Raw genomic sequence first — 27,089 nt, forward strand, 5'->3', positions numbered from 1 at the left:
TCTGGTAGAATCTCAATAGTTGTGGACCATTTGCCTGAATGAGTTGTGGTACCAGAGGTATACTCTGTATGATTTGATAGTTTCTAGAGATCTAAGCGTTCCTTTTTAAATAGCTCAGAACTATTTCTTTCTTTCTTTCTTTCTTTTTTTTTTTTGTCTTTTTGCCTTTTCTTGAGCCGCTCCCGTGGCATATGGAGGTTCCCAGGCTAGGGGTCGAATTGGAGCTGTAGCCGCTGGCCTACACCAGAGCCACAGCAACATGGGATTCGAGCCGCATCTGCAACCTACACCACAGCTCATGGCAACGCCGGATCCTTAACCCACTGAGCAAGGCCAGGGATCGAACCTGCAACCTCATGGTTCCTAGTCGGATTCATTAACCACTGCGCCACGACGGGAACTCCTCAGAACTATTTCTAAGTTGAGAAATGCCTCAAGAGGAAAAGACCTCCATTCATGTCTCATATTTACTTCTGTTGCAGGTGCACAGCTGTGGAGAAGCCTCAGCGAAAGGTAGGGGACTTCCTCTTGATGCTACAAGCTAATGGAGGGCAGATGGGGGAGGGACTGGGCCTCTGAGATGCATCTCTGAAATCATAGTTTTGTGACAAGATTTACAATAGTAATCTATGAAAGTGGGAAGATAAAGAAAAATACAGTCGGATTGAGGACAAGGATAAAATTGGGACTCGTTCTAGGAAAGAGTTCATGTCTTGCTGTAGTATTGGGCCACCTGCATGTCTGAGTGTCTTAATGTGTGAGGAAGGGGGGTTGTTTTCATTGGGGATTTCCTTTCAGACCTCATTTGGGGCATGAGCAACACTGCTACAGTGGAAGAACAGGGTCACACTGAGTCACGGAACTCTGCCGGAACATTCCGGAACATTAACCAGGCTGTCAGTTCAGAGAACTCTGGGGTGGGGGAATAAAGAGGAGGGGAGAGACACTGTTAGGCAGGATGCTGCAGCGAATGTCCACCAGCCTCAGGGCTCCTTGCCCAGCCACAGGAAAATCAGTTCCTTTTTCATTTGCCGTCCCCCATCCTGAAGTAAAGGCACTGTTGCCACATGGAAGGAAAAGGAGCTGGGCAGTTGATGAGGGGACATAACTAACATCCCCAACTGTGCATAGGAGAAGTGGCAAAGGAAGAAAATGTAAGGATTAATATTCCAGTAAAACAAATTCTTATAGTTATTTGTTTAAAGTCTGCCTTAAAAATATCCTTGTGGAGCTCCCTGCTGGCCTAGTGAGTTAAAGATCCAGTGTTGTCACTGCTGTGGCATGGGCTCAAACCCTGACCTGGGAAATTCTGCATGCGAGGGTGCCACCAAAAAATATATATATCCTTGTTGGAGTTCCCACTGTGGTACATTGGTTTAAGAATCCAACTGCAGTAGCTCAGGTTGCTGTGGAGGTTCGAGTTTGATCCCCAGCCCAGCGCAATGGGTTAAACGATTCAGTGTTGCAGCTATGGCGTAGGTCACAGCTGTGGTTCAGATTCAGTCCCTGGCCTGGGAACTTCTGTATGCTGTGGGTTTGGTCATAAAAAAGAAACAACTAGTATTCCTGAAAGAGGGACGGTTGAGTGCTCGACTTCACCCAAGTGGACAGCATGCAATGAAGGCTCAGAAAGGAAACAAGAATGCCTTTAAAAATTCATGAAGAATCCATTACCTGGTATTTAATATAATATACCCTTAAAGGCTGTGCTTATGTAAATAATGCTTATTTCAGGTACAAAGGCTTGTTCCCTCATTTTGGAGCCCAGATTTTCATGAGCAGAAGGTACTTGCCAAGAGACTCAGCAGAGCGAGACACAGGCTCTAAGGAGGAAAACCTGATCCTCCAGGCACAGACCCACCCTGGCCTGGTAGGACTGGGCCTGGCTCCGTCCTGCCCCAGAGACATACAGGGCTTCCTTGGATAAATGTCTTAAGCTTTCTCTGTAGGTGTTTTCCTATTTGTCAGGTGAAGATACTGCACGTGCTCCCTAATTCTGATTGGGTGAAGGTTTGACCAAGTGAGCTAGTGTGATTTCAGAGGAATTTTTTTTTTTCTTTTTAGGGCTGCACCTGTGGCATATGGAAGTTCCTGGGCCAAGGGTTGAATCTGAGCTACAGCTGAGGCCTGTGCCACAGCCATGGCCACAGTGGATCTGAGACACATCAGTGACACACGCCACAGCTTGTGGCAACCCCAGATCCTTAACCGACTGAGTGAGGCCAGGGATTGAATCTGTATCCTGACAGAGACAATGTGGGTCCTCAACCCACACTGAGTCACAATGGAAACTCCTAATTTCAGAGGAATTTTAAAAGCCCTTTCATGAAGTGTTCTTTCAGATTTACTGGTACTCAGTTTGCTGGTCAAGGCATGGCCCCCTCTACTGGTGCCCTTGCCATCCACAACCCTTCTGAAATAGCTGCAAGTTGTCTGGGAGACTCTCCTCTGTGCACGTAACCTAGAAACTATTGGCGGGTTTGATAAGGTTTTGGAAAAAATATTAGCCATTAGTGAGCACAGCAGGACCAAGGATCTCATTTTGCCAACACTGGCTTTGGTCAGGGCATGGGTAGCTCCTTATAATATGACATTCTTAAGATGTATCATATTCCTCTCCTTTAGGGAGGTGCCTGTGTGCCCTCAGAGCAGCCATGGTCCTGGAAATAGCCTTTTTTAGGAACGGTCTCATTCACTTCAGAATCACCCAGATAGATATTCAGATACAGCTGATTTTCCATCCTGGTCTCCACCCTGCAGCTAGTGATCCTGCCAAGTTTCCTCCTCCTCTTGACCTCAGTTTTCTCATCTGCTGAATGAGGAGGTAAGAGACAGAATCATGGAGTTCCTGTTGTGGCTCAGCAGTAAGGAACCCAACTGGTATCCATGAGGATGTGTGTTTGATCCCTGGCCTCTCTCAGTGGGTTAAGGATCTGGCGTTGCTGTGAACTGTGGTATAGGTCATAAACATGGCTTGGATCTTGCATTGCTGTGGCTGTAGTGTAAGGCCACCAGCTGCAGCTCCAGTTCAACACTTAGCCTGGAAACTTCCATGCCGCAGGTGCGGCTCTGAAAAGCAGAAAAAAAAAGAGAGAGAGAATCCTCTCAAAGATCCCTTCCACGTCTAAAAAGTCTGTGATGTGCTTTGAGGGGGTTTAGTTTTCCTTTCATATTGTGATCCTTTTACCTTTTGTTTGGCCAGTGCCTCTTTCAAAGGGATTTAATTCACACTAGAAGGGAAACTTTCTGAAATTTGTCCTCTGCATTTTCCATCATGCAATTTCATTTGGCTTTCTGTTTATCATCTTGGAGATGTGAAATTAAAGTATGTTTTCCTCTAATTTCTTTGATGATGATTTGGCTTGTTGTCTGCAGTGATTCTTGGCATCTGGTACTGGATAGTGCTGTGTTTTTAACATTGAAAAATTCAAAACCACCTTGTTTTGAGAATAAAATCCAGTGACAGCTAGATAGGAGAACCTTTGCAGGCAGAAGGGGTGCTGTTCTGCTCATGGAAGGCAGGTGGGATGAGGGTCTTTGCACTTCCAAGGTATGAGGTGCTGAGCTCAGAAACCCGCGCTCACTGGGCTGTAGTTGGAAATCAACACGCCCATCCCCTTATCCCCATCGCAGCCTGCACAGCTGGATTCCCAGGCCTGTCAGCCAGGCTTGGCGTTTTTCCTCTTCCCAGCACTTCTCTAGTGGTTTGTGCTCAGTCTCAGAATGGACCAGGCCTTTTTCCATGGCGCTTGTTCAAGGGACATGAAGTTCATTCAAAAGGTGATGAAACAATGGAGCTTTCTACCTTCAAATTGCCACTGTAGAGCTTTTACATTCAAAAAGAGCTTCTTGAAAAGAGAACTCTTGTGCACTCTTGGTAGGAATGTAAATTGGTGCAGCTACTGTGGAAAACAGTGTGGAAGTTGCTCAAAAAATTAAAAATAAAACGTTCACATGGTCCAGTAACTCCACTCCTAGGTGCAGATCTGAGGGGATAAAATCATTGTCTTGAAGTGATGTCCACACCCGCCCCCAACGTTCATTGCAGCATCATTCACAAGAGCCAGGACATGGAAACAACTCAGTGTGCACTAATGGATGAATTGATAAAGAAAATTATACTCCACATTATTGTGGAGTATTATTAATATGCAGCCATTATTCAGCTAAATATTATTCGGCCATTAAAAAATAAGGAAATTCTGCCATTTGTGACATCCTGGGTGAACCTGGAGAGCATGATGCTTAGTGAAATAAGTCAGACAGAGAAAGACAGATACTGTCTGCTTGCACTTATATGTGAAATCTGAAAAAGTCGCTATTAAACAAACAGAGTCGATTGGTAGTTGCCAGGGGCTGAGGGTGGAAGCGAGGAGATGAGGTTGGTCAACGGGCACACACCTCTAGTTGTAGTAGGAATGAGTTCTGGGAGCTTAATGACAGGGTGACTGGAGTTAGCATAACAGTATCGTCTTGTTTAATGAAAGTGGCTCAGACAGTAGATCTTAAATGTCCTCCCACCGCCACACTAAAATAGTCATTATTGAAGTTCACTGGTGGCGCAGCAGGTTAAGGTAAGGATCTGGCATTGTCACTGCTGTGGCTTGGGTTGCTGCTATGGCGCAAGTTGGATCCCTGGCCGGGGACCTCCACATGCAACAAGGATGGCCAAAAAAAAAAAAAAAAAAGTGATTATCTGAATTGAAGGATGTATAAACTACCCATTGTGGTAATTGTTTCTCAATGTGGGCATCTGTCAAGTTCTATGATATACTTTAAACTTATACAATCTTATATGTCAATTATATCTCAGTAAAACTGGGGGAAAAAGGAATATTTTTTTCTTCCTATAATCCTAATGGGTTATTTCACAGATGCCAGGACAATTTGCTGTTGTCAGCTAGGCTTCAAGTGTTTCCTGCAAAATTGAGCATGAAGATGGTGGTGTGTATGTACAGGAAAGGGATTCCTAAGCATGACATGTCGCACTGAACTAATAAAGAAGAGTAATGCCACCGTCGAATTTCTGATGTTATCAACAATAAAAATTGGGTAGTTTAATTTATTTATTTATTTTGCTTTTTAGGGCTGGATCTGAGGCATATGGAGGTTCCCAGGCCAGGGGTCCAATCAGAGCTACAGCTGTCGGCCTACAGCATAGCCACAGCAACTTGGGATCCGAGCCACGTCTGCGACCTACACCACAGCTCATGGCAGCACTGGATCCTCAACCCACTGAGGGAGGTGAGGGATTGAACCCACATCCTCATGGATCCTAGTCGGGTTTGTTAACTGCTGAGCCATGACGGGAACTCAAAAATTGGATAGTTTTAATCAGAAGCCATTCATATTTCAGTTTTTGCACCCAGAAAGTTCATTTTCTCCAAGTGTTTTTGTCAGTGGGTGAGTTTGGAGAAGGGCTCGTGCTCGACCTTTTTCTTTAAAGGTCAGAAAGCCCTGACCAATCTGAACAGGATTTATACAGAGCGGTCTGTCAACCAAACCAAATTAACATCTTCTGTGACTGACTCACTCCTAGTGCTGGGATGAAATCTGATCCCTGATATCATCATAGCTCTTATTCTCATGTGACTGTGGCCAAATAAAAAGCCTGTTAACAAAGGAGAAATTGGGCCCATTACATCAGAAACATAAAATGGGTTTCAGTTTGGCCTGGTTTTTCTCAGTAAGTATAAATTAGAAAGAAATACTGATTATTCAAAATTTCTTTCCCCAGTTCTTTGTTTTGTACATTATAACCCAGATGCAGGAGCCATTCTCTTCATAAATCCTGTTTTAATATCCAGTGTCAATTTACAGAAAATATAGCGTTTTCATAGATGCCACAGATTTTGGAAAGTAAGGTGGAGAGCTCTGGGATTTTCACACCCTCATCCCCAGCTTCCCGATGCCTCGACTGGGGTCCTCCATGGGAAGCGGGGAAGGGCTTTTCAAGGATGTAACAAGGGCATCAGGCCTACTTTGCCTCACCTTGAGCGGACTCTTGAGGGGGCGCAGCAGAGAATTAACAGGGTCAGACTTTCTAGAGCCAGCAGGGATTAGCAAGGGCTGTGGGCTTTTTGCCTCCAGCTTGGTCAAATTCCAGCACTCCTCCTCTGAGCTCTCTCTCTTTCTCTCTCTCTCTCTCTTTTTCTCCCACTGCCCTCCTCTACCCTCCCACCCCACAACCTACCCTCAAGAGAAGTAATTCTGTGGCCCCAGTTTGTGGATGAAATGCCATTTTTGCCTTTGGTCAATTTCCACATAACTGACAGTCAAACCATTCAAGCTGGGTCTTTTTTTTTTTGGCTGGAGAAAAAGAGCCAAGAGTTGCTTATAAACCCCACATCCTAAGCTTGCCTCAGCTCAGAACCCCAGAACGAATTGGAGCACTTAAGTAAGAGCTGTCTAATTAATTAAATCCTTGACACAACATTATGCTTGTGTTAAAAGTGAAAAGTCAACTAGCAATTGCTGAATTGTCTCCTCTGTGGATTAGAATTTTGTGTGAAAACTGCGTTTTTTATGTTTATGATCATCATTACTCATCACGATTCCATAGACAGAATGAATTACCAAGTAAAAAGCATTAAATAGTCATGTGGTAGCTGAAAAGTTTTCTTTCTTTCCTATTAGGCACAGAGCTAGCTCATGCATTGAGCCTACTACACTTTACAGGTTTAGTATTTTCAAAAGTGTCTAACATCACATTGTAACTTGCATTTTGTCACTTTTCTAGTAAGGCACACTATTAGAAGCTGTATTTTAAAATTTCAGCCAAACCCGTAATAAGGGAGTCACATCTCCATGAGTTTTAAAAGAAAGTCTTGCTATGAAGGGTGCATTTGTTTGAATTAAATGAAAAATTCTTTTCTTCGGAAAGAAAATATTCACTGAAATCCAGAATATGCTCAATTTTAGCAGAAGTATATCTGTGCTGGGGGATGTCTTTAGCTGGAGTTGTCTGGGCCAGCTTGGAGGCGAAGCACCTCTTGAAAGCCCCCACCCTGCAACAGAGGAATCCGAATAGGCCTTTTATTCCTTTTTTTCAAAAATAATAATTGAGCACAATTCTGTAGTCATATACTGCACAATGGAGAGGCGAAGCCCTGTTATTCCTCTCCCTTGGGAAAGAACGGGCCCATTCAACGACTGAGAGATGGTGAACCCTGGCCAGAGCTTCTGCGCTGTGGTCTGAAATTTTCTCAGAGCTCCCCATCCGGATTCCAGTCTGTTGTGCTCATTTTTTAAAAAGTTATCCTTTGACAATCAGACCCATTGAAGACAAGTATGGAACACAGGACCACCAGCAGTTTGTAAAGTCGTTCGAGGCCAATGAGAGGTCTAGTTCTGCGTCTTCGTTCTTCATCGAAGGTAGTGTCCTGGCATCAAAAAATGTTGCATTTTTAAAAATACCTCATGCCGGACATTTAAGGGCTGTTCTTTTCGCTCAGAAGTCCATTAAACTAAAAGGCCTCCCTGAGATTGACAAGCATCTTCACAACAGCAACTGATGTATTTCTTAGGCATTAAAAATAAAGTGAGTTCTCTCGGGGAGCAGTAGGTTGAGGTTCTGGTGTTGTCACTGCAGTGGCCTGGATCGCTGCTGTGGTTCAGGTTCGATCCCTGGCCTGAGAACTTCCACATGCCACGGGCCTGGCCCAGAAATAAATTAAGTGAAATGAAACAGGAAGTACAAAATATTATGTATAAAATAAATAAGGAGTTCCCGTCGTGGCGCAGTGGTTAACGAATCCGACTAGGAACCATGAGGTTGCGGGTTCGGTCCCTGCCCTTGCTCAGTGGGTTAACGATCTGGCGTTGCCGTGAGCTGTGGTGTAGGTTGCAGACGCGGCTCGGATCCCGCGTTGCTGTAGCTCTGGCATAGGCCAGTGGCTACAGCTCCGATTTGACCCCTAGCCTGGGAACCTCCATATGCCGCGGGAGCGGCCCAAGAAATAGCAACAACAACAACAACAAAAAAAGACAAAAAAAAAAAAAAATAAATAAATAAAATAAATAAGATACAAGGATATAGCTTGTACAATGCAGGGAATATAGCCAATGTTTTATATGATAACTGCAAGTGGAGTATAACTTTTAAAAGCTGCGAGTCACTCTATTGTACATCTGTAACTTGTATTGTACATCAACTAAACCTCAAAAAAAAATAAAGAAAATAAAACAGGAAGTACATTTCATAGCCCACTAGTTTCACTGGCAAAGGTGATAAATTATTGGAACTGTTCCTGGCTGTTCATTCCTTTCATGTGAAATCTTTGTACTCAGGCAGATTTATCAAGTTAAAATGTGGGCAGAAAACCAGAGGTCAGGCTCTCTGCGAGTCTGTGAGCATCAGCCCCTAGGTGACCCCTGAATGACTTAATTCTCAGGATTCCTAAGTGAAAAGCACTCAGTGTTATAGTTTATTATAATTTATCATTTTTGGTTTTGATAATTTTTGATATTCTTTTAAATTAATATAATTCTATAATCTTACTTAACATGAGTTCAATCACCCCCCCCATTATTTTAGAGCTACTTCATCTTTGCATAAATAAAAAGGCTTTTCTTTTCTTTTCTCTTTTCTTTTCCACACCTGCAGCATATGGAAGTTCCCAGGCCAGGGATGCAGTCAGAGCTACAGCTGCCAGCCTTCACCACAGCCACAGCAATGCAGGATCCAAGCCCATATCTGCAACGCCAGATCCCCAACCTACTGTGCGAGGCTGGAGATCGAACCTGCATCTTCATGATACTTGTTGGGTTTGTTACCGTTGAGCCACAGTGGGAACTCCTAAATTTTTTTTCTATGGTAGCACCTTAGTTGTGTATAGCCAGTTGGTAACAAATGAAAATTCCAGCTGTGATCATTGTTTTTAGATTCACTTAACCCCCTTGCTTATTAGGTTTGATTAGGTATTGGATCCTGCATTGTTAAGGATTTGAGAATGCAGTTCACTTATAAAGATATAAAATAATTAAGCTGGACCAATTGTTACCTAATAATGTTCTTGCCTCAATAAATTTAAATTATCAGAGAAGGAAGAATAATAGGTAGTTATTTAATATTTCTCTTAACTTGCCTCGGCCTATGTTGTGATTATTTCACCATAAATTAAGACTTCATAGATAGTTGAAGGCTCTGTCTCTCTATTTGTCTTTATGTCTCTCTCTCTGTCTTTCTCTTCCTCTCTCTCTTCTTTATTCCAAAACAATATTTATAGTCATATTTGCCTAGCAGTATTTAAAACATAACTTTTTCCCTGATTTTTAAAGTGATACATGATAATTTAGAAAACTGAAAATATGGGAGTTCCTGTCGTGGCTCAGTGGTTAATGAATCCGACTAGGAACCATGAGGTTGCGGGTTCGATCCCTGGCCTCGCTCAGTGGGTTAAGGATCTGGTGTTGCTGTGAGCTGTGGTGTAGGTCCCAGACTTGACTCAGATCTGGCATTGCTGTGGCTCTGGCATAGGCCAGCGGCTACAGCTCCGATTAGACCTCTAGCCTGGGAACCTGCATATGCCACCAGTGCGGCCCTGGAAAGAAGACAAAAAGACAAAAAAAAAAAACTGAAAATATAGGGAACTTATAAAAAATAAAACTAAAAATCTTATAATCCCCATAAATTAAACACACTTTCAATTTTGTTTATTTTTTTCTAGTCCTTTCGGAAAACTATATATGTATTTGTTCATTCATCCTTTCAACAAATGTTTACTGAGTGCCTTTATTGCCAGTACTTCTAGGCAATTATGGAATTAAACAAAAAGCAAAACAAACAATTCTGTCCTCCTGGAGGTCATAGTCTAGTGAGTGAGCCAGCAAATGAATAAATTGCTACAATATGTAATGTTAGGTGGTGAGCCATGTTTAAGGGAAACTAAAACAGGAGAGGGGATCAGGGAGTGGGAGGGTGGGCAGTGAACATCAAGTTGTAATCAAGTGCTTAGGAAAGACTTTACTGAAGAAGATTTTTTGAGTGAAGACTTGAAGGAGGTAAGGGTGTGAATTGTGTCTGGATCAAGAGCTTCTAGGCTGTGAGAATAGCAAGTGCAAAGGCCCTGGGGCAGAGCCGTATATGAGGGTGATTTTTTTTTTGTCTTTTTGCCTTTTCTAGAGTCACAACCATGGCATATGGAGATTTCCAGGCTAGGGGTCCAATCGGAGCTGCAGCTGCCGGCCTAGCAACGTGGGATCCGAGCTGCGTCTGCGACCTACACCACAGCTCACAGCAATGCCAGATCCTTAACCCACTGAGCAAGGGCAGGGATCGAACCCGCAACCTCATGGTTCCTAGTCAGATTTGCTAACCACTGCGCCACCACGGGAACTCCTGATTTTTTTTTAATACCAGTAATTTTTTTTTTAATGCAGCTATAGTAACTGGAGCTCATTAAGATCATGTTATAAAAGAGTATTTAGGGATATGAAAATGTATTATTTATTGCAAATTCTAAGAAAAGTATAGATTGAAAGTATTGCAGGGGGTTATAATGCACAGTACACTACAGTTATGTCTTGGTGCATGTCTGGTAGCTCTGTGTGAGGGCAAGATGGGTGGTTTTCATTTTCTTGAGTTTGTTTATCCTTATTACATTTTCCCCCTATAATGAACATGCATAGCCTTTAACATGAAGGGAGATGGAAGATGTTCAGTGAAAGGGGCGAGGGTCCAACAGGCAGGGTGAGGCCTGTGACAGTGAGTGTGGAAGGTGACCCACCATTTCAGGGATTCAGTTCACAACAGGGCTCTGGCTCCTGAACTTCTATCCAGAAACAGGGCTGGTTACAGAGCTCTAGTCAGGGCCAGAGTCCAGAGAAGCAGTCAGGGAGGGGCTCAAAGGAGGGGCTGGAGCCTCAGGAATATATCAGAGGCACTACAGGGGGCCCTGACCAGCCCAAGGGTTGCTTGGTACTAAACCTTGTAAGATTGGGGCAAAGAAAAATTATTAATGTATTATTAAGGAAGAAATTAACATGATGCGAGTTCCTGTTGTGGCTCAGTGGGCTAAGAACCCAACTAGTATCTGTAAGGATGCAGGTTCGATCCCTGGCCTTGCTCAGAGGGTTAAGGATCTGGTGTTGCCGTGAGCTGTGGTGTAGGTCACAGAGGCAGCTTGGATCTGGTGTTGCTGTGGCTGTGGTGTAGGCTGCCAGTTGCAGCTCTGATCTGACCCCTAGCCTGGGAACTTCCATATGCTGAAGGTGTGGCCTTAAAATGAAAAAAAAAAAAAAGAAATTAAAATGATGAATTTGCAAGATCAGATGGTGTTGAGGGTGTGGGATAAAAGTTCTTAAATCCCTCCTTTCTGAGGCTAAGCCACAGGTACAAGTGAAGGGCCTGGATGTGTATCCTTGTGATTTGCCCCAAGAAAGCTTATTGGAGTAAAATTTGGAAACTCTTTTTATCATCCAGAATAAGACTTACATCTCTATCCCTGTGCTGTAAATTATAGTCTTTGGATAATTCAAACAAGAATGACCCTGAGAAGACATAGTGTTCTCTTCTGAACACTCCATCCCAGGGTTCCGTCAGCCGGTCTATCAGCTATCATCTGTCCATCTGTCAGCTATCAGTCTATCCAACCTAGAAGCTGTACCTACTCCTTAGTTACCTGGTAAATGATTGTATTTGATATATTGAAGAATATATGTAACATACAAATTGTAGACCTTACAATAAAACAAATACATACGAACTTTCCCCAACCAGGGCTGATGCTATTGTGTCTCCCTTACCCTACGAGCCACCCCCACCCTGGGCCCAAAGCAAGTGTAGTTGTGATATTTGTGTTCTTTTTTCCTTTGCTTTTTAAGAAAATATATGTGTGTTTGTATAGACATGCAAATATATGTAATTGTGTATAAATATACATATATTTAAATTACATATACATGTCTCTTATATTAAAATGTCATTTTTGAGGTCTATAAAATGGTACCATATTTATATAGCCTTCTAGAACTAGTGTCTTAACGCTAAACCTTTTTCAAAAAGATCAATCCATGTTGCTATCTGTAGCCGTGATTCCTTATTTTTTGTAGCTGTATAATACTCCATAGAGTGACTATACCACAATTGATTTATTTGCTCTCTTCGTCAGACTTTGGGACTTTTTTTACTTGACTGTCCACTGCTGTTAGTTTCTCAGTTGATTGTGTGATAGCACCCCAGTCACAAAAATTTAAAAAGTAAATATCTAGCACATAAAGTGAATAGTTTTCTAGGCCAGAATACTGTATATTTTAAAACATTTGTGTAAGATTTTGTGAAGGCTTTTGTGTAAAATCTGCACCAATATTTAGTCTCTGACAGCTATTTTAGAATGATTTCTCTGCGCGCTTGGCAGTGTTTCTAGTGCTGGCCACCACTAGGGGGCGAGAGAGAGCTGGGCCATCAGTGGGTTGAAGAAGCTGAGCCTACTGAGACTGCTGTTGAAACTTACCCCTGTGGCCTGCACTTTTCAGCAAGGCAAACACATCACTATCGCTCCAGTTACAATAAGAAAACCCACTTAAAGGTTGAATCTGTATCTGTACACATCTGTGCCTGGTTACACACACATTTTGATGTAGGAGGGGTGAAAAATGGACAAGAACGAAGGGAAGCAATAGGATGCATCAAAGAAGACAAGACAGACTGGATGGGGAGGAAATTCACAAACAAGTGGCCCAAAACAATGACAGATCACTGTGCTTCTCATTCTGGAGACAAGCTGATGTTCGAAGCCTCTAAGAACTCAGTAGTGTTTTGAGTGTGTCACCCTTTTACTGTGTTTCTCTCCAGTGCCTGAAGAAATCTTCTGAATGTTATTATGTGCCCTCCGCTGTCTCCTTCCGTTGCTGGTCCGTGACTTAGCACTTTTTCCTCTTTTGGAGATGAATGGAAATGCGTGGATTTCCCCCTCCCACAGAGCTCTCAATAACCTGGAATCAGGATTCCCAGAAAACTGCTTAATTTGCAGTCGCATGGAGACTGTTTGTGCGTTGTTTGTCTGTAAACCAGTACCTGACCTGTGAAATACTGAGGGCAGAGTCCTTGCTTGTTAAAAACGTGTCCAAAAGAAAAGGCTGTGGAAGTATGTCCTCAGGACCTCGGAGTGTTTGTTGTAAACTAAATAATCTCCCACTACCCACTAAAGATTTCTACTCCCTACTGCCCAGAACCTGTGATTGTCTTCCTAACATGTGCCAAGAGGCACTTCACACCTGTGATTAAGTTGTGGATCGTTAAGATGAAAGATGATCCTGGATTATCAGGGTGGGCAATGGTCTTCATGGAGAGAGGCAGGTGGTCAGAGACGAGAGCCAAGGAACACAGGCAGCCTCTAGAAGGTGGAAGAGTCAAGGAAGCATATCCTATCCCAGAGCCTCTAAAGAGAATGAAGCCTGACAAACTTTTCTTTTTGTTGCTTTTTAGGGCCACACTTGTGGCATATGGAAGTTCCCGGGCTAGGGGTCGAATCAGAGCTGCAGCTGCCGGTCTATGCCTGAGCCAGAGAAACATGGGATCTGAGCCGAGTCTTCGACCTACACCATAGCTCATGGCAATAGCGGATCCTCAACCCACTGAGCGAGGCCAGGGATCGAACCCAAATCCCCATGGATCCTAGTCAGTTTCATTACTGCTGAGCCACAACGGGAACTCCCCAACAAAGCCATTTTAGAATCCGAGCACCAGAACTGCAAGCTGATAAATCTGTGCGGTGCTAATTTGCTAGTTCACAGAGCAGCAATAGAAAACTCACATGGTGCTCATTATGGTATGAAAGAACCAGCTTTGTCTGAAAATGTCAAGAGCAGGTTTTCCAACTCCATCCGATGAGGAAATGGAGCTTGACCCCAGTAGGTGAGAGAACCGTGCCTTGAGACAGGAGGGTTAGAGTGATGTGGGGCAAATTGACACTGGGAAAGGACAGGATGGCCTGGGAGAATGTTCCCACTGGTGTGGAGGCTGAAGAGAGCCCGAGAAGGAAACACAAGGTCAAGATGGTCCAAGAGGGTCCTGAAAACGCCATCCTGGGAAGCCAAGGGCAGAGAGTGTTTCAAGGAGGAGGCTGTTAACTATGTTCCAAGAACAAATTATATTAAAACATGTGTAGAAACCTTTATAAATAGTTGTCCACACTTTTATGGGTGCACAGGAAGAGGAGGTCTTTTGGAGTAAAAATACAAATTAGGGGCTTAAGGATGACATGAGGGCTGAGAAAATGAAGGTAGCTTGTGTTAACCATGTATTAGAAAATATTGGTGGTGAGTGAGTGGGGAGAAATTAAACAGTGGCCAGGAAGAGCAGTAGCTTGTTTTTGTTGTTGCTAATTTTTTTTTATTATGGTAGAATACCCATTATGTAAAATTTACCTGGAGTGACATGTAGTACATTCACCATGTAGTGCAACCATGGTCACTGTTTAGTTCCAGAACAGTTCCATCACCCCCCCGGAGGAAACCCCATAATCTTAATCCCATTATCACTTCCTGTGCTCTCCTCCCCCCAGCTCCTGGCAGCCACTAATCTGCTTCTTAGTTCTGTGGGCTTGCTCTGTTCTGGATATTACATATAAATGGAACCGTATTATATGTGGCCTTGTTCTGCCTGGCTTCTTTCACTCAGCATGGTGTTTTCAAGGTTCATCCATGTTGTAGTGAGGATCGGTACTTCACTCCTTTTCATGGATGAATGATATTCCACCACTTGGATGTAGGACAGTTTGCTTGTCATCAATTGATGGACATTTAGATTGTTGCCACTTTTTGGCCCTTGTGAACAATGAGCGCCTTGGTTTTCTCTCCTGTGGTTTTGTTTGGGGGATGGAGGGGTGTGGCCATGTGGGAGAAGCAGGGGAGGAGGCAGGTAACACGGACTCCCGGGGTCCACGCTGCCTGGTCCCTGCGTGGAACTTGCAGGGAAAATCTGGGCTGTCACTAGGGGGCAGGATGGTGTTGGGGGCAGAGGTGGACCTGGGCAGGTGATTGGCTTTGCTCATCATCCATAAATCTCTACTGGAAAGTTGAGGATATTGTGAGATAACTCAGCAAGTGCCAGAATGCCTCAGGGGAAGCTGAATTCTATGCGGCCTCCAGCATCAAGACCAGGGCTTCTACAGGAGGAACCCAAGAATGTGCCCTTTGCTTGTCATTTTAGTTGTGTGTCCTTTTTACTTTTTATTTTGTATTGAAAGAGGAAGGACTGTGCAGGAAGGAGCGGGGGTGAGGGGGACATTATAGAGGTCTTTTGTAAAAGAAGGAAAAGATCCTTGGTGTCACACTCTTATTGGGGTGAATTGCATTACTCATGTGTTGTTTTAGTTTTTTTTTTTTTTTTTTGAAGGCTATTCTTACTTGTGCCTGTTTTTAATACCTGAACAACTGGGAGAGAGAACTTATAATCCTGCAGTCATTTGGCTTGTATTCTTAGAGAGTATTTTTAAACTATAACTTTCAGAGCCCTCATGTCATTTAAAGCACAAGAAGTGCTTTCGGTATTCATTTCTCCTAAAGTGGAGGTTTTAGATTTTGAGTAGGATTTTTACTTCCACTGAAAATACATTTTTAAAGATCTTTTCCTTGATGTGTGTGGGTTGTTGTTTTGGTCAGTTGTTGTTATCTTTATTAAAATGAGTGATATTTTCAATCATGACTCAGAAGTCATCTGCTCTGGAAGGAAAACTAACTGAACTCCAAAGCTTATCAAGCTGAACTTCGCCAAGTCAGAAATGGATGTTTATTTTGAATAAATTGCACATTTAAATACTTTTTTTTCCCCCTGGGGTTAAGTTGGTATGAAATCATCTTCCTTTAAAGGGCTTTTAATGGGTGCACCATGCTTGGGATATATAATGAAAACTTAGTAACTGAGAGGATCTTTAAGTGAAAAAGAAATTTGTATTTTTAAATTGAGAAATGGATCTGAACTTGATTTGGGGTCACAACAGGACTGCCCCAATCTAAATCCTCAGTAAACTGAACTGGGGAAGAGGGCCCTTCTCCGTGTCCTGCCCATTCATTGAGCTGTCCAGTGACTACGTAGATGACTGAATTGGACCAGTTCTGTTTCCCTGTTGGAATGGGAGTAGTGACCGGGGTTTGAAGAATTTGTTTGTGTTCTTTGTGTGGAGCACATGGAAAGTCAGAGGTAAACTCAGAAGTTTGTCTTTGTTCCTTGCTCAAGGCCTGAAAGTCCTCCAAAGTGAAAGAGTACAAGGCTTACAATAAATGAATTTTCTCCTGCTGGTAAGACTATGGGATTGCTAAATGAATCAATAGCAGGAAGATAGTTGGCTCTAAGTTCTAGAGAGCACCTTCCCCCCTGACTCTGCTAGCTGAGAAACAAAACTTCCCTCTGCTCAGCAAGTGATTTCGAGAAGTAGAGGGAGGCCAGTGAGAAGTAGATGAGGCTGGTGATGCCTGAGCTCAACTACCTTGACTTTGACCTCTTGGCCTCAAATACTCTTCCTGTCCATCTCCCCCATTTTGCCCTTTTGAATTTAACAGTGAGGGTAAAAAAAAAAGGGAATTAATTACTTGATCAAATTCATAAGAATTCAGAATTGGAGAGTAGGGAGAAGCTTAAGATACTATCAGCCTCTGAGAAAGATCTTAATGAAACAAAGTTATCAAGATAATCAGTGGATCCAGCACTCAGATTCCTGAAGAAGGGATTATTTGCTAGCCCCCTTTGCTTAACTAGTTCTAGCATCTCATGACCCCCTTAGATACAAAGGAGATGGCAACTTTATCTGTTCCTAACGCTTGGAATTTTATAAGTGCCTCTTGATTTGGGAGCTATGAGTTTTATCCAACACTAATTTTAAGGCACTTACCTAATACCTTCTTATTTGTCTATGTTTCAAAACCAGAACAATTTTACCCAGTAACAACTTCAGGATTATTGGGAAATTTGACATTATGATGCCATATTTGTATGTATTCATATATTCAGAGCTAAAGGGCTTTGTAAACTACTGTTATAGAACTGAACTTGGCATATATCTTTATATTTATGGAAGGGTCTCACTATGTGTATTGAAAGGAGAACTTCGGAAGAACCAGACATATCCTTTGGCAAAATCATGCCTCTCTTTCTGTGGCTGAAATGAATGCTGCTGAAACAAGAGTTCGTGTTTGGGGATTGCAGATTAAGTTCTCATTGTGTTGGTAACACACTCATGGTAATTCAACAGACGTTAACCGAGAGCCAGCTACCTGCTAGGCTCTGCGAGAGGGTGGTGGAAAGTGACTGTGAAATGTATTTAAAAAGTTCCTTTATGCTGAGGAAACCCAGTTCTGCTGTTATCTCTTGAGGAGTTCATTAGCCCTCTGTGCTTTCCCTCCTTAAAATTTCTTTCATCTTGGGCCTGACTCTGAAATTCTTCACTTGAACTGCCTGTGATATTTGTAACGGAAAGAAACACTTTTACAAAGGTCGGTCTTGGGTGTTGTGGTTGGGGAAGGGGGATGACAGAGCCCATGGTCACCCTCTAGGTCTCTCTTCGAGCGGCTATTTGGGATTCCTGCTTAAACTCTGGGGCCCCTTGCCCCTTGAGCTTGAGTCTGTGGCTCCATTCTTCCGGCATTTAGTAGAGACGCCTGACATGTGTAAGGCTCTCCCCTGGACATCTAGCATAGCACCTCATGTTCTGTCAATATCTTACTGTATTTCCCTTGATGGTGGAAAAAGGGGTAAAGTTCTCAAACATCAGAGAGGTGGTAGAAATAATGAGAGTTGTACATTGAAGCCATGTCTGTTCACTTTTCAAATAATTCTGAAGAGATTCTGTTGCCATTTGTTCTACATAAAGGGAGAGAGCCGGTGGCACCAGAATGAAAATAGCTGGATTACATCATCAGGAAAAGTTTTCATTGGTACATTATGCCTTGAGGGGAGGAAGTCCATGGTTATATTTATTGCTTCTGTTTTGCTCATTGAAATGGTAGTTTCAAGACAAAGTAAGAAAAAGGAAAAGGAGGAATACTTGAAGAAGGCCACTGGATTGACTTTGCACACATTAATGAATAATGGTATTAATTTTAGGAGTTCCCTTCATGGCTCAGCGGAAGTGAGTCTGACTGGTTTCCATGAGGACACAGGTTCCATCCTTGGCGTCACCTGGTGGCTTAAGGATCTGGTGTTGCTGTGAGCTGTGGTTTAGGTTGCAGACTCGGCTCAGATCCCACATTGCTGTGGCTGTGGTGTAGGCAGGTGGCCACCGCTCTGATTCAACCCCTAGCCTGGGAATCTCCATATGCTACAGGTGTGGCATAAAAGACAAAAAAAAAAAAATCACTAACATGGTATTAATTGTACGTGTATTGAATCAGCATCATGTTTTATTCCCATTTTCCAGTCACCTATAATAATCATATCTCATTTAAAATGTAGACGATCTTTGATGTAACATGTTGCTTCTAAAAATGTACCTCTTTTCAAATGTTAGCTGTTCTTTTTTTTATCAAGAAAAGAAATTTCACAGTTCCTGTAGTGGCTCAGCAGGTTAAGAACCTGACACAGTGTCTGTGAGAATGCAGGTTCGATCCTTGGACTCTCTCAGTGGATTAAGGATCCAGTGTTGCTTCAAGCCGTGGCATAGGGTTGCAGCTGAGGCTCCATTTTGACCCCTGGCCTGGGAGTTTCCATATACTGCAGGTGCAGTTGTAAAAAGAAAAAAACATTTTTAAAAAAGAATATGAACTTTCAAGACTTCTGCAGTAGAAAAACAAAAGTGTTGAGTATTGAAGGAAATTTTTTATTTTTATTTTTTCTTCTTCTTGGGATTTCAGTCATTTGAATCCCATAGCTTTGCTTTTTATGACCTGTGAAGACCAAACTTACTTAGACTCTCTCATAGAGGGGTAAAGGATTTAGCTCACCTCCCCTAGGATGCATTTTGTCATGACCCAATGATGCATCTGGCCCAGCACCCCTTCTCGGACCCCCTGGAGTAACAGTGCCCCCAGAAACCCCAGAGCAGCATTGTGGACTGTGAGGACCACTGTCAGGAGGAGCTAATTCGTCTGTCTTTGTAGAGAGGCCTCTGTGGTAATGACAACCAGAGACCCCTCCATTTAGCATTCACGAAGGAGGGATTTTTTTTTTTAATTTTCTATTATAGTTGATTTACAATGTTCTGTCAATGTCTGCAGTACAGCAAAGTGACATACATTCCTTGTCTCACATTATCCTCCATCATGTTCTACCGCAAGTGATTGGATATATGTGGGCTCTAAAATATGGCGCAGATGAACCTATCTACAGAACAGAAGAAAAAGACTCACCGATGCGGAGAGCAGACTTGTGGTAGCACACGAAGGAGAGATTATTAACTCAACTCAGAGTATCACATAGAAGCTGAGACCAAGAAATATAAGGAACCAGGAGCTAGAAAGTGACAAGAATGGAAAGCTCCGGAAAGCAGCCCAGAGGGAGCTGGTGGGGAGCCTGGAGAACAGTGCAGGGCCGCTGAGGAGAGGGGAGGCCCTGGATGACGATGATGGTAAACTCTTAAGAACTGTCATCTATTAGTGCCTGATATTTGCCAGGCACTGTGCTAAATGCTGTCAGCATGACCTGATTTATCTGCATGACACTTCATGAAGCTCCATTTAAAAGACAAGGACCCCACAGCTTGGTCAACTAACTTGACCAAAGGGATGGAGGGAAGACTTCAACTCATGTCCACCTCTCCTCCAGAGCTCCTACCTCCACGTCCTGCTGCATCACACACCAAACCACTTATATTTCCTGTCCCAGAACGTAGCTTCTTCAATAACATGTAGGCAAATACAGGTTCATTCAAGAATTTAAATTGTTTTCATCACATCCCAATAATGAAGAAGCACACAGAATGCTGGTGTCATCAAGGTGCCAGGGTCAAAAATGCTTTGAGCTTGTGGAGCACCTGAGGGATGGGAACAAGCCTTGACTGGGTTGGGGAGGTGGAGGTTCCCTAAATCTCAGAGAGTTAGGCTTTTTGTGACTGTACTGCATTTCTTTGCTCTTGCTAAAAATGTATTTTTCATAGATTTAAGCCTTGTTTTCATCATGAAAATGAGACTATATTTTCATAAAAATATGTTGATCTCTGTCATATGGACATAGTTTTTTCTTGGCATAGAGTTCTTCCTTACATGTAAAAGACTTAAATCTTAGCAGATGATGTGGCACCAATGGAATATACTTTGGACTTTGAGCAAACCAGTTTGACCCTTGGGCCTCAGCTTCCTCAATGTCTAAATAAAGTGAGAAAGCTTAGGAGTTCCCGTCTTGGCTCAGTGGGTTGAGGACCCAACAATGTCTCTGTGAGGATGCCAGTTTAAACCCTGGCCTCATTCAGTGGGTTAAGGATTCAGGATTGTGGCAAGTGGATTATTTGGCAGATGTGGCTCATTTCTGGTATTGCCGTGGCTGTGGCATAGGCTGCAGCTGCAGCTCCGATTCGACCCCTAGCCTGGGAACTACCATATGCCACAGGTGCAGCTATAAAAAGATAAAAATGAGAACAAAGTGAGCAGACTTGCTTTAAAGCTGTTCTAATCAAGGCAGTATGATAAGTAAATCAGTGGAACAGAGTAGAGTCCAGAAAAATATGGAGTTCCCTGGTGGCTCAGTAGGTTGAGAATCCAGAGATGCCACTGCTGTGGCTCTGGTTACAGCTGCGGCACAGGTTCGATCCTGGCCTGGGAACTTCCTTTTAAAATAAAAGAAAGGAAAAATGGAAACAGACTCACACACATAGGACAATTAATTTTCAACAAGAGTTCAGAGGCAATTCAGTGGAGAAAGAATGGCTTTTTAAGAAATAGTTCTGCCAGTGCTGGAGGGGTTGTGGAGAAAAGGGAACCCTCCTGCACTGTTGGTGGGAATGTAAACTGGTACAGCCACTATGGAGAACAGTTTGGAGATACCTTAGGAATCTATACATAGAACTTCCATATGACCCCGCAGTCCCACTCTTGGGCATATGTCCGGACAAAACTCTACTTAAAAGAGACACGTGCACCCGCATGTTCATTGCAGCACTATTCACAATAGCCAAGACATGGAAACAACCCAAATGTCCATCGACAGAGGATTGGATTCGGAAGATGTGGTATATATACACAATGAATACTACTCAGCCATAAAAAAGAATGACATAATGCCATTTGCAGCAACATGGATGGAACTAGAGACTCTCATACTGAGTGAAGTGAGTCAGAAAGACAAAGACAAATACCGTATGATATCACTTATAACTGGAATCTAATATCCAGCACAAATGAACATCTCCACAGGAAAGAAAATCATGGACTTGGAAAATAGACTTGTGGCTGCCCGGGGGGAGGGGGAGGGATTGGGAGGGATCGGGAGCTTGGGCTCATCAGACACAACAGAATAGATTTACGAGGAGATCCTGCTGAGTAGCATTGAGAACTATGTCTAGATACTCATATTGCAACAGAACAAAGGGTGGGGGGAAAATGTATACATGTAAGAATAACTTGATCCCCATGTTGTACAGAGGGGGAAAAAAAAAAGAAATAGTTCTTGTAAAGTTGAATACCCGTATGCAAAAGCATAAACTTTGACCCATACTTTGCACTACACACAAAAGTTAACTTAAAAGGGCATTAAAACATAGCCCTAAATATAAACCTGAATCTAAAGAACTTCTGGAAGCAAACATATGAGAAACTTTTCATAACCCCAGGTTAAGAAAAGATTTATTTGGATATAATAATGTATAGGCCTGATCCATAAAAGAAAAAAAAAATGACAAATTGGACTTCATCCAAATTTAAAAATCCTTTGCTGTTTAACAGGCACTCTTGAAGGAATGAAAAATCCATGCACAGATTGGGAAAGAGATTTGGAAATCATATATCTGACAAAAGATTTGTATCTGGAGTATATAAAGAACTGAAGCCTAATAAGTAAACAACCCAGTTTTAAAAGTTCAAATGATTTGAACAGTTACTTCAACAAAGATAAACACAAGAAAAGATACTTATCATTGTTAGTCACTAGAACTGCAAATTAAAAGCACCATGAGATGCCATCACACCTATTTGAATGGCCAAAAATGAAAAAGACTGACCCAGTGTTGCGAGGTTGTTGAGCACTTGCAGGTCTCATATTCTGCTGGTGGCAGTGAATGTCAGACTATACAACTGTTTGCTAAAACAGCTGGGCGGTTCCTACAAAGATAAATATACACCTGCCATGTGATTCAGACATTCCACTCCTAGGTATTTACCCAAGAGAAGTGAACTGTGTCCACATACGATCTTGGACAGGGGAGTTCACAGCAGCCTGATCTGTAATAGCCCCCAGCTGCCCATTGACAGGTGAATATATGAGTAAATTGTGTACATCCACGCAGTGAACACTGCTCTATGATGAAAATGAATGAATTTATGGGACAATATGGAGGGATCTCAGAATAATTATGCTGGGAGTTCCTGTTGTGGCTCAGTGGCTTAAGAACCTGACATAGTGTCCGCGAGGATGCAGGTTTGATCCCTGGCCTCACTCAGTGGGTTAAGGATCCGGCATTGCTGTAAGTTGATGTGGTTTGGATTCGGTGTTGCTGTGGTGGCTGTGGTGTAGACCGGCAGCCACAGCTCCAATGCAACCCCTAGCCCAGGAACTTCCATATGCCGAAGATGCAGCTGTGAAAAGAAAAAAAAATTATGCTGTATGGTAAAAAGCATAAAAAAGAGTACATGCTGTATGAGTCCATTTGCCTAAAACTTTAATAATAATTTTAATAATGCAAGCCAATCCATAGTTGCAGAAAACAGATGAGTCTGCTTGGAAGGTGGTGGATGCTACAGGGTAGGGGGGAGTGCGGAGCAAGCAGGGCACCTGGAAAGTCTGGAAGGGCGATGGAATTGTTTATTATATTGATTTGGATGATGGTTTCATGGGCGTGTACATGTGTCAAACATTATCAAATAGTGCCCTTTAAATATGCGCAGTGTATTTTATGTCACGTACACGACGATAAAGCTGTTTAAAAGAAAAAAAGCAGGTACAGCAGTCAATACCAATATGTGAATGAGAATGCAAATCAAAGTAGGAGCTATTCTGTTTAGAGGCCAGCAGGAATTTTCTTAAACTCTCCGTGGATAGTTTCAGAGCTAGTTCCCACCCTTCCCTGTGGCTGAGGTCCCTTACGTGCTGTGTGGCATGTCTTTCTTTTAATTGAAAAGATTAAGAGGTCCTTTGACTTTTCAGAATAAGGTGTTATATTGAAAAAGGAAAAAAAGAAAAGGGAGTTCCCGTTGTGGTGCAGTGGAAATGAATCCGAGTAGGAACCATGAGGTTTCAGGTTCGATCGCTAGCCTCGCTCAGCGGGTTAAGGATCTGGCATTGCTGTGAGCTGTGGTGTGGGTCACAGATGCGGCTCAGATCTGATGTTGCTATGGCTGTGGAATAGGCTGGCTTGGACCCCTAGCCTGGAAATCTCCATATGCCATGGGTGTGGCCCTAAAAAGCAAAAAAAAAAAAAAAAAAAAAATTAAAAATAAAAAAACAGAAAAAGGAAAAAAAGGAGTTCCTGCACAATGAACTTCTTTGCAGAACAGATACTGACTCACAGACTTTGAAAAACTTACGGTTTCCAAAGGAGACAGGTTGGGGGTGGGGAGGATGGGCTGGGGTTTGGGGATGGAAATGCTATAAAATTGGGTTGTGATGATCATTATACCACTGTAAATGTAATAAAATTGATTGAGTAATTAAAAAAAAAGGAGTTCCTATTGCAGCTCCTTGGGTTAAGGACACAGCTCATATCCATGAGGATGCAGGTTTAATCCCTGGCCTCGCTCAGTGGGTTAAGGATCCCCATGGCAATCCCCTGGCATTGCCATGAGCTGTGGTGTAGGTTGAGACGTGGCTCAGACTTGGTGTTGCTGTGGCTGTGGCATAGGCTGGCAGCAGCAGCTCGCATTCCACCCCATATGCCACAGATGTGGCCATAAAAATGAAATGAAATGAAATAGAAAAAGGATGCTTTCTGGAGGCCCAGTGCAAAGATTGGCATTATAGACCTGAGTTCTGAGCTCAGTTTGCTGGGATGTGGCTTTCCTTCTCATTTGTATATCATAAAAACAGCCACCAAACAGCTGGGTGATTGAAGGACAACAGGTTCTACTGACTCTAAGACCCCCTCCTGCCCCTGGGCCTTCTTTTGACTTTCTAAAGCCCTGTCTGCTGCTACTATTGTGTATAGTTGAGGAAAATAAAATATACCTCCCCCTACCTCCAACTGAAAAGCCTTGAGGCGGAGCCAGGTGGAGTGCCTTTTCCCAGTACCATGACTAATCAGTAGTGACCAAGCTGAGAGGTGGCGCCAAGGCAGGAGGGCAGGTGTTTTGTAGATAGGCATTGGAGTTCTGTATATTGCTTCCGGTTTTGCAGTGTAATCTTCCACCAAAACTCACCAGATTTTATGCTTTAAACCCATGCAGTTTATTCTCTGTAACTTTTATCTCAGTAAATTTGTATTTTAGGAACTCTGTATCTTTCTGCCCTCAGCATTCACCCCTCCCTCGGTGGCCCCTGCGCGAGTGCGCACACACACACACACACACACACACACACACACACACACACACACACACGGATTGTGTTTTAATAACACAGTCACATCACTGCCTCCCTGGGTGGTTCTTGAAATAAGAAACCATAGGCATGTAGATTAATTTTTATGGTGAAACTTGGATACTCCTCCTTTCCATCTATGTTTCTAAGGGCAAAGTCAAGTGTGAAATTGAGGCGATTTGTTTTATAAAGCTAATGAAAAATGAAAGAGAGTGACGATCAGTCCTGTCTCTTCACACACACATGTAAGCTCTGGGGCAGGGCAGGGCGACGGCGGTGGTGTTAGTCCTGGTATCTCTCAAGCACACTTGATGCCACGGAGTAAATCCATACTTGTTGATTTGGCACTTGACTGAATTGATGCTTTTCTTCCCCTTTAGTTGCTCTGAATCATCCCAGACCCATAACTGCCCTGCTCCCTGACCCCCCAAAAGCCCCACAGGACGTGTTAGCCAAGCATGAGAAACGTTTTCCCAGTCACTTTGCACCCCCATTCCCGCGGTCAGTAAGATCATTCCTGTTTGGTTCCTGGAGCCTGGGTGAGCCTGGGTGTGGGTGTCTAGCACCCATGCTTGTGAGGCACACGCACCCCGCCATCCCTCTCCTTCCCTTCCCTTGTTAGGTAACCACCAGTCCCTTCCAAAGTATTCACTAACCAGCCCAGATCCCAGATTTGATTTTCCTCCAGCGACAAAGTGAATCATTCACAGGTTTGTGAATTTCCTAAAGGGATCCAGAATCTAAGGGTTTCAGACTCTTGATGTTTCCGATCCTTTCGGCAATGACTGAATTCGTGCCAGAAGCAAATTCATTCTTTAGACCTGGCCTGTGTCTGCAGAGATAGGAGCTTCTGTGCGGCAGAACCTTAATCCTGAGTCGTCCCCCCCCCCCCCCCCCCCCGTCAAGCCCCATCAGTTCCCCCACCCCCATCCCACTGCCTGCCCCCTCCTTAGGCAGGTACATTTTATCCTCTCAGTGTTATCAGTGTTTGAGCTCACAGAGGACTCTGCTCTAAACACACACAATGAGGTGATTGACTTGTTCTTAAGAAATTAAGTTACAGGTGTTTAAAAGGCATCACTATTTGCAGTAGCTAAGACATGGAAACAACCTAAATGTCCATTGATAGAGGAGTGGATAAAGAAGATGTGGTACATATACACAATGGAATATTACTCAGCCATTAAAAGGAATGAAATACCAACATTTTTAGCAAGATGGATGGACCTAGAAATTATCATGCCAAGTGAAGTCAGTCAGACAATGAGACACCAACATCAAATGCTATCACTTACATGTGGAATCTGAAAAAAGAACACAATGAACTTCTCTGCAGAACAGATACTGACTCACAGACTTTGAAAAACTTATGGTTTCCAAAGGAGACAGTTTGGGGGGTGGGGGTGTGCTAGAGGTGTGGGATGGAAATCCTATAAAATTGGATTGTGATGATCATTGTACAACTGTAAATGTAATAAATTCATTGAGTAATAAAAAATTTAATTAACGAACAAACGAAAAAATAAAAGACGTCAATAGCAGACTGGCCAGTGCCCTGGGAAATAAAACTTATCTTGTGGGTCCTTTTCAGTTACGGTATCCAGGTTGCATTGAGAAAACTGTTCTTCTCTGGACCCCTAGAATCCCCATCCAAAAGGGTTCTCAAAGAACGAATTTTCATAAATCTACTCACTGAATGTCTGCCTTCTTCTCAGCAGCTACATCCTTTGTCCCAAGCAAAAAGCAATCAAGAATATAAAGAAGATACTCATTAGCTTTATGCTGAAAAAGGTTATTTGAATGTGCACTTTCTCCGGGCAGAATTCTTACCTGTTCGTTTAAAAGTGTCATTCACATTTTCTAACCGAAGTAGATGTTACTTGGAAAAGATATTTTGAAACATGTCATTTAATTCAGGCATGTTTGATAGTGGAGAATCTGCTACCAGTAATTACTTGACCTCTAAAGCCCTGAAGAATAAAACGTTCATTAAATTTTAACAGTTACTCAAAACATGTTCAAGGCAAGTCAGGGTAGCAGTGGGATCTGCCTTCAAGGACAGTGGGATGATACGGCAAGACAGGGTACCAGGATGGGCTCTCCTGGGGGTCACTGGGAAGGGACCTGGGGGCTCAGGGACAGGGCAGCCAGCGGGGGGCAGCTGGCGTGGGGCCAGCTGAGGGATAGGGCAGGCAGCGGTGGGCAGGAGATGAGGCTGGCCGCACAGGATGAGGGGCTGGTCTTGACCTTTCCAGCCTGGCTCGCTGAATCCCAGCCCTTGATTACGAAACATGTTCTGGAAATTATTTCCAGCGGGCACACGTCCCTTTGGTGACAGCTTATTTCTGGATTCCTGGTGCAAATGCCTGGGCTGTGATGACATTCAGGGGTGTGTTTTACGGCCCCTCATCTGATTAGTCACTGAATTGTAAGGACTCTCCCTGCTGGCTTGGGCACAGAGCACGTGAGTCCGCGAACAAAATAACTTGTTTATTTC

The 27,089-nt window shown here is 43.2% G+C and overlaps 1 protein-coding gene across 1 annotated transcript in view; it reads left to right on the forward strand.

Moving 5' to 3' along the window:
- The window catches only part of RETREG1 (reticulophagy regulator 1), a 151,929-nt gene that overhangs the window by 48,805 nt on the left and 76,035 nt on the right, over nt 1-27,089 (forward strand). The window contains exon 3 of the mRNA XM_047767799.1: nt 483-513. Coding sequence (XP_047623755.1) covers nt 483-513 — 31 coding nt within the window. The remainder of the gene's footprint in view (nt 1-482; nt 514-27,089) is intronic.

The sequence above is a fragment of the Phacochoerus africanus genome, chromosome 1 (genome assembly GCF_016906955.1).
Source record: "Phacochoerus africanus isolate WHEZ1 chromosome 1, ROS_Pafr_v1, whole genome shotgun sequence".
Taxonomy (NCBI): Eukaryota; Metazoa; Chordata; class Mammalia; order Artiodactyla; family Suidae; genus Phacochoerus; species Phacochoerus africanus.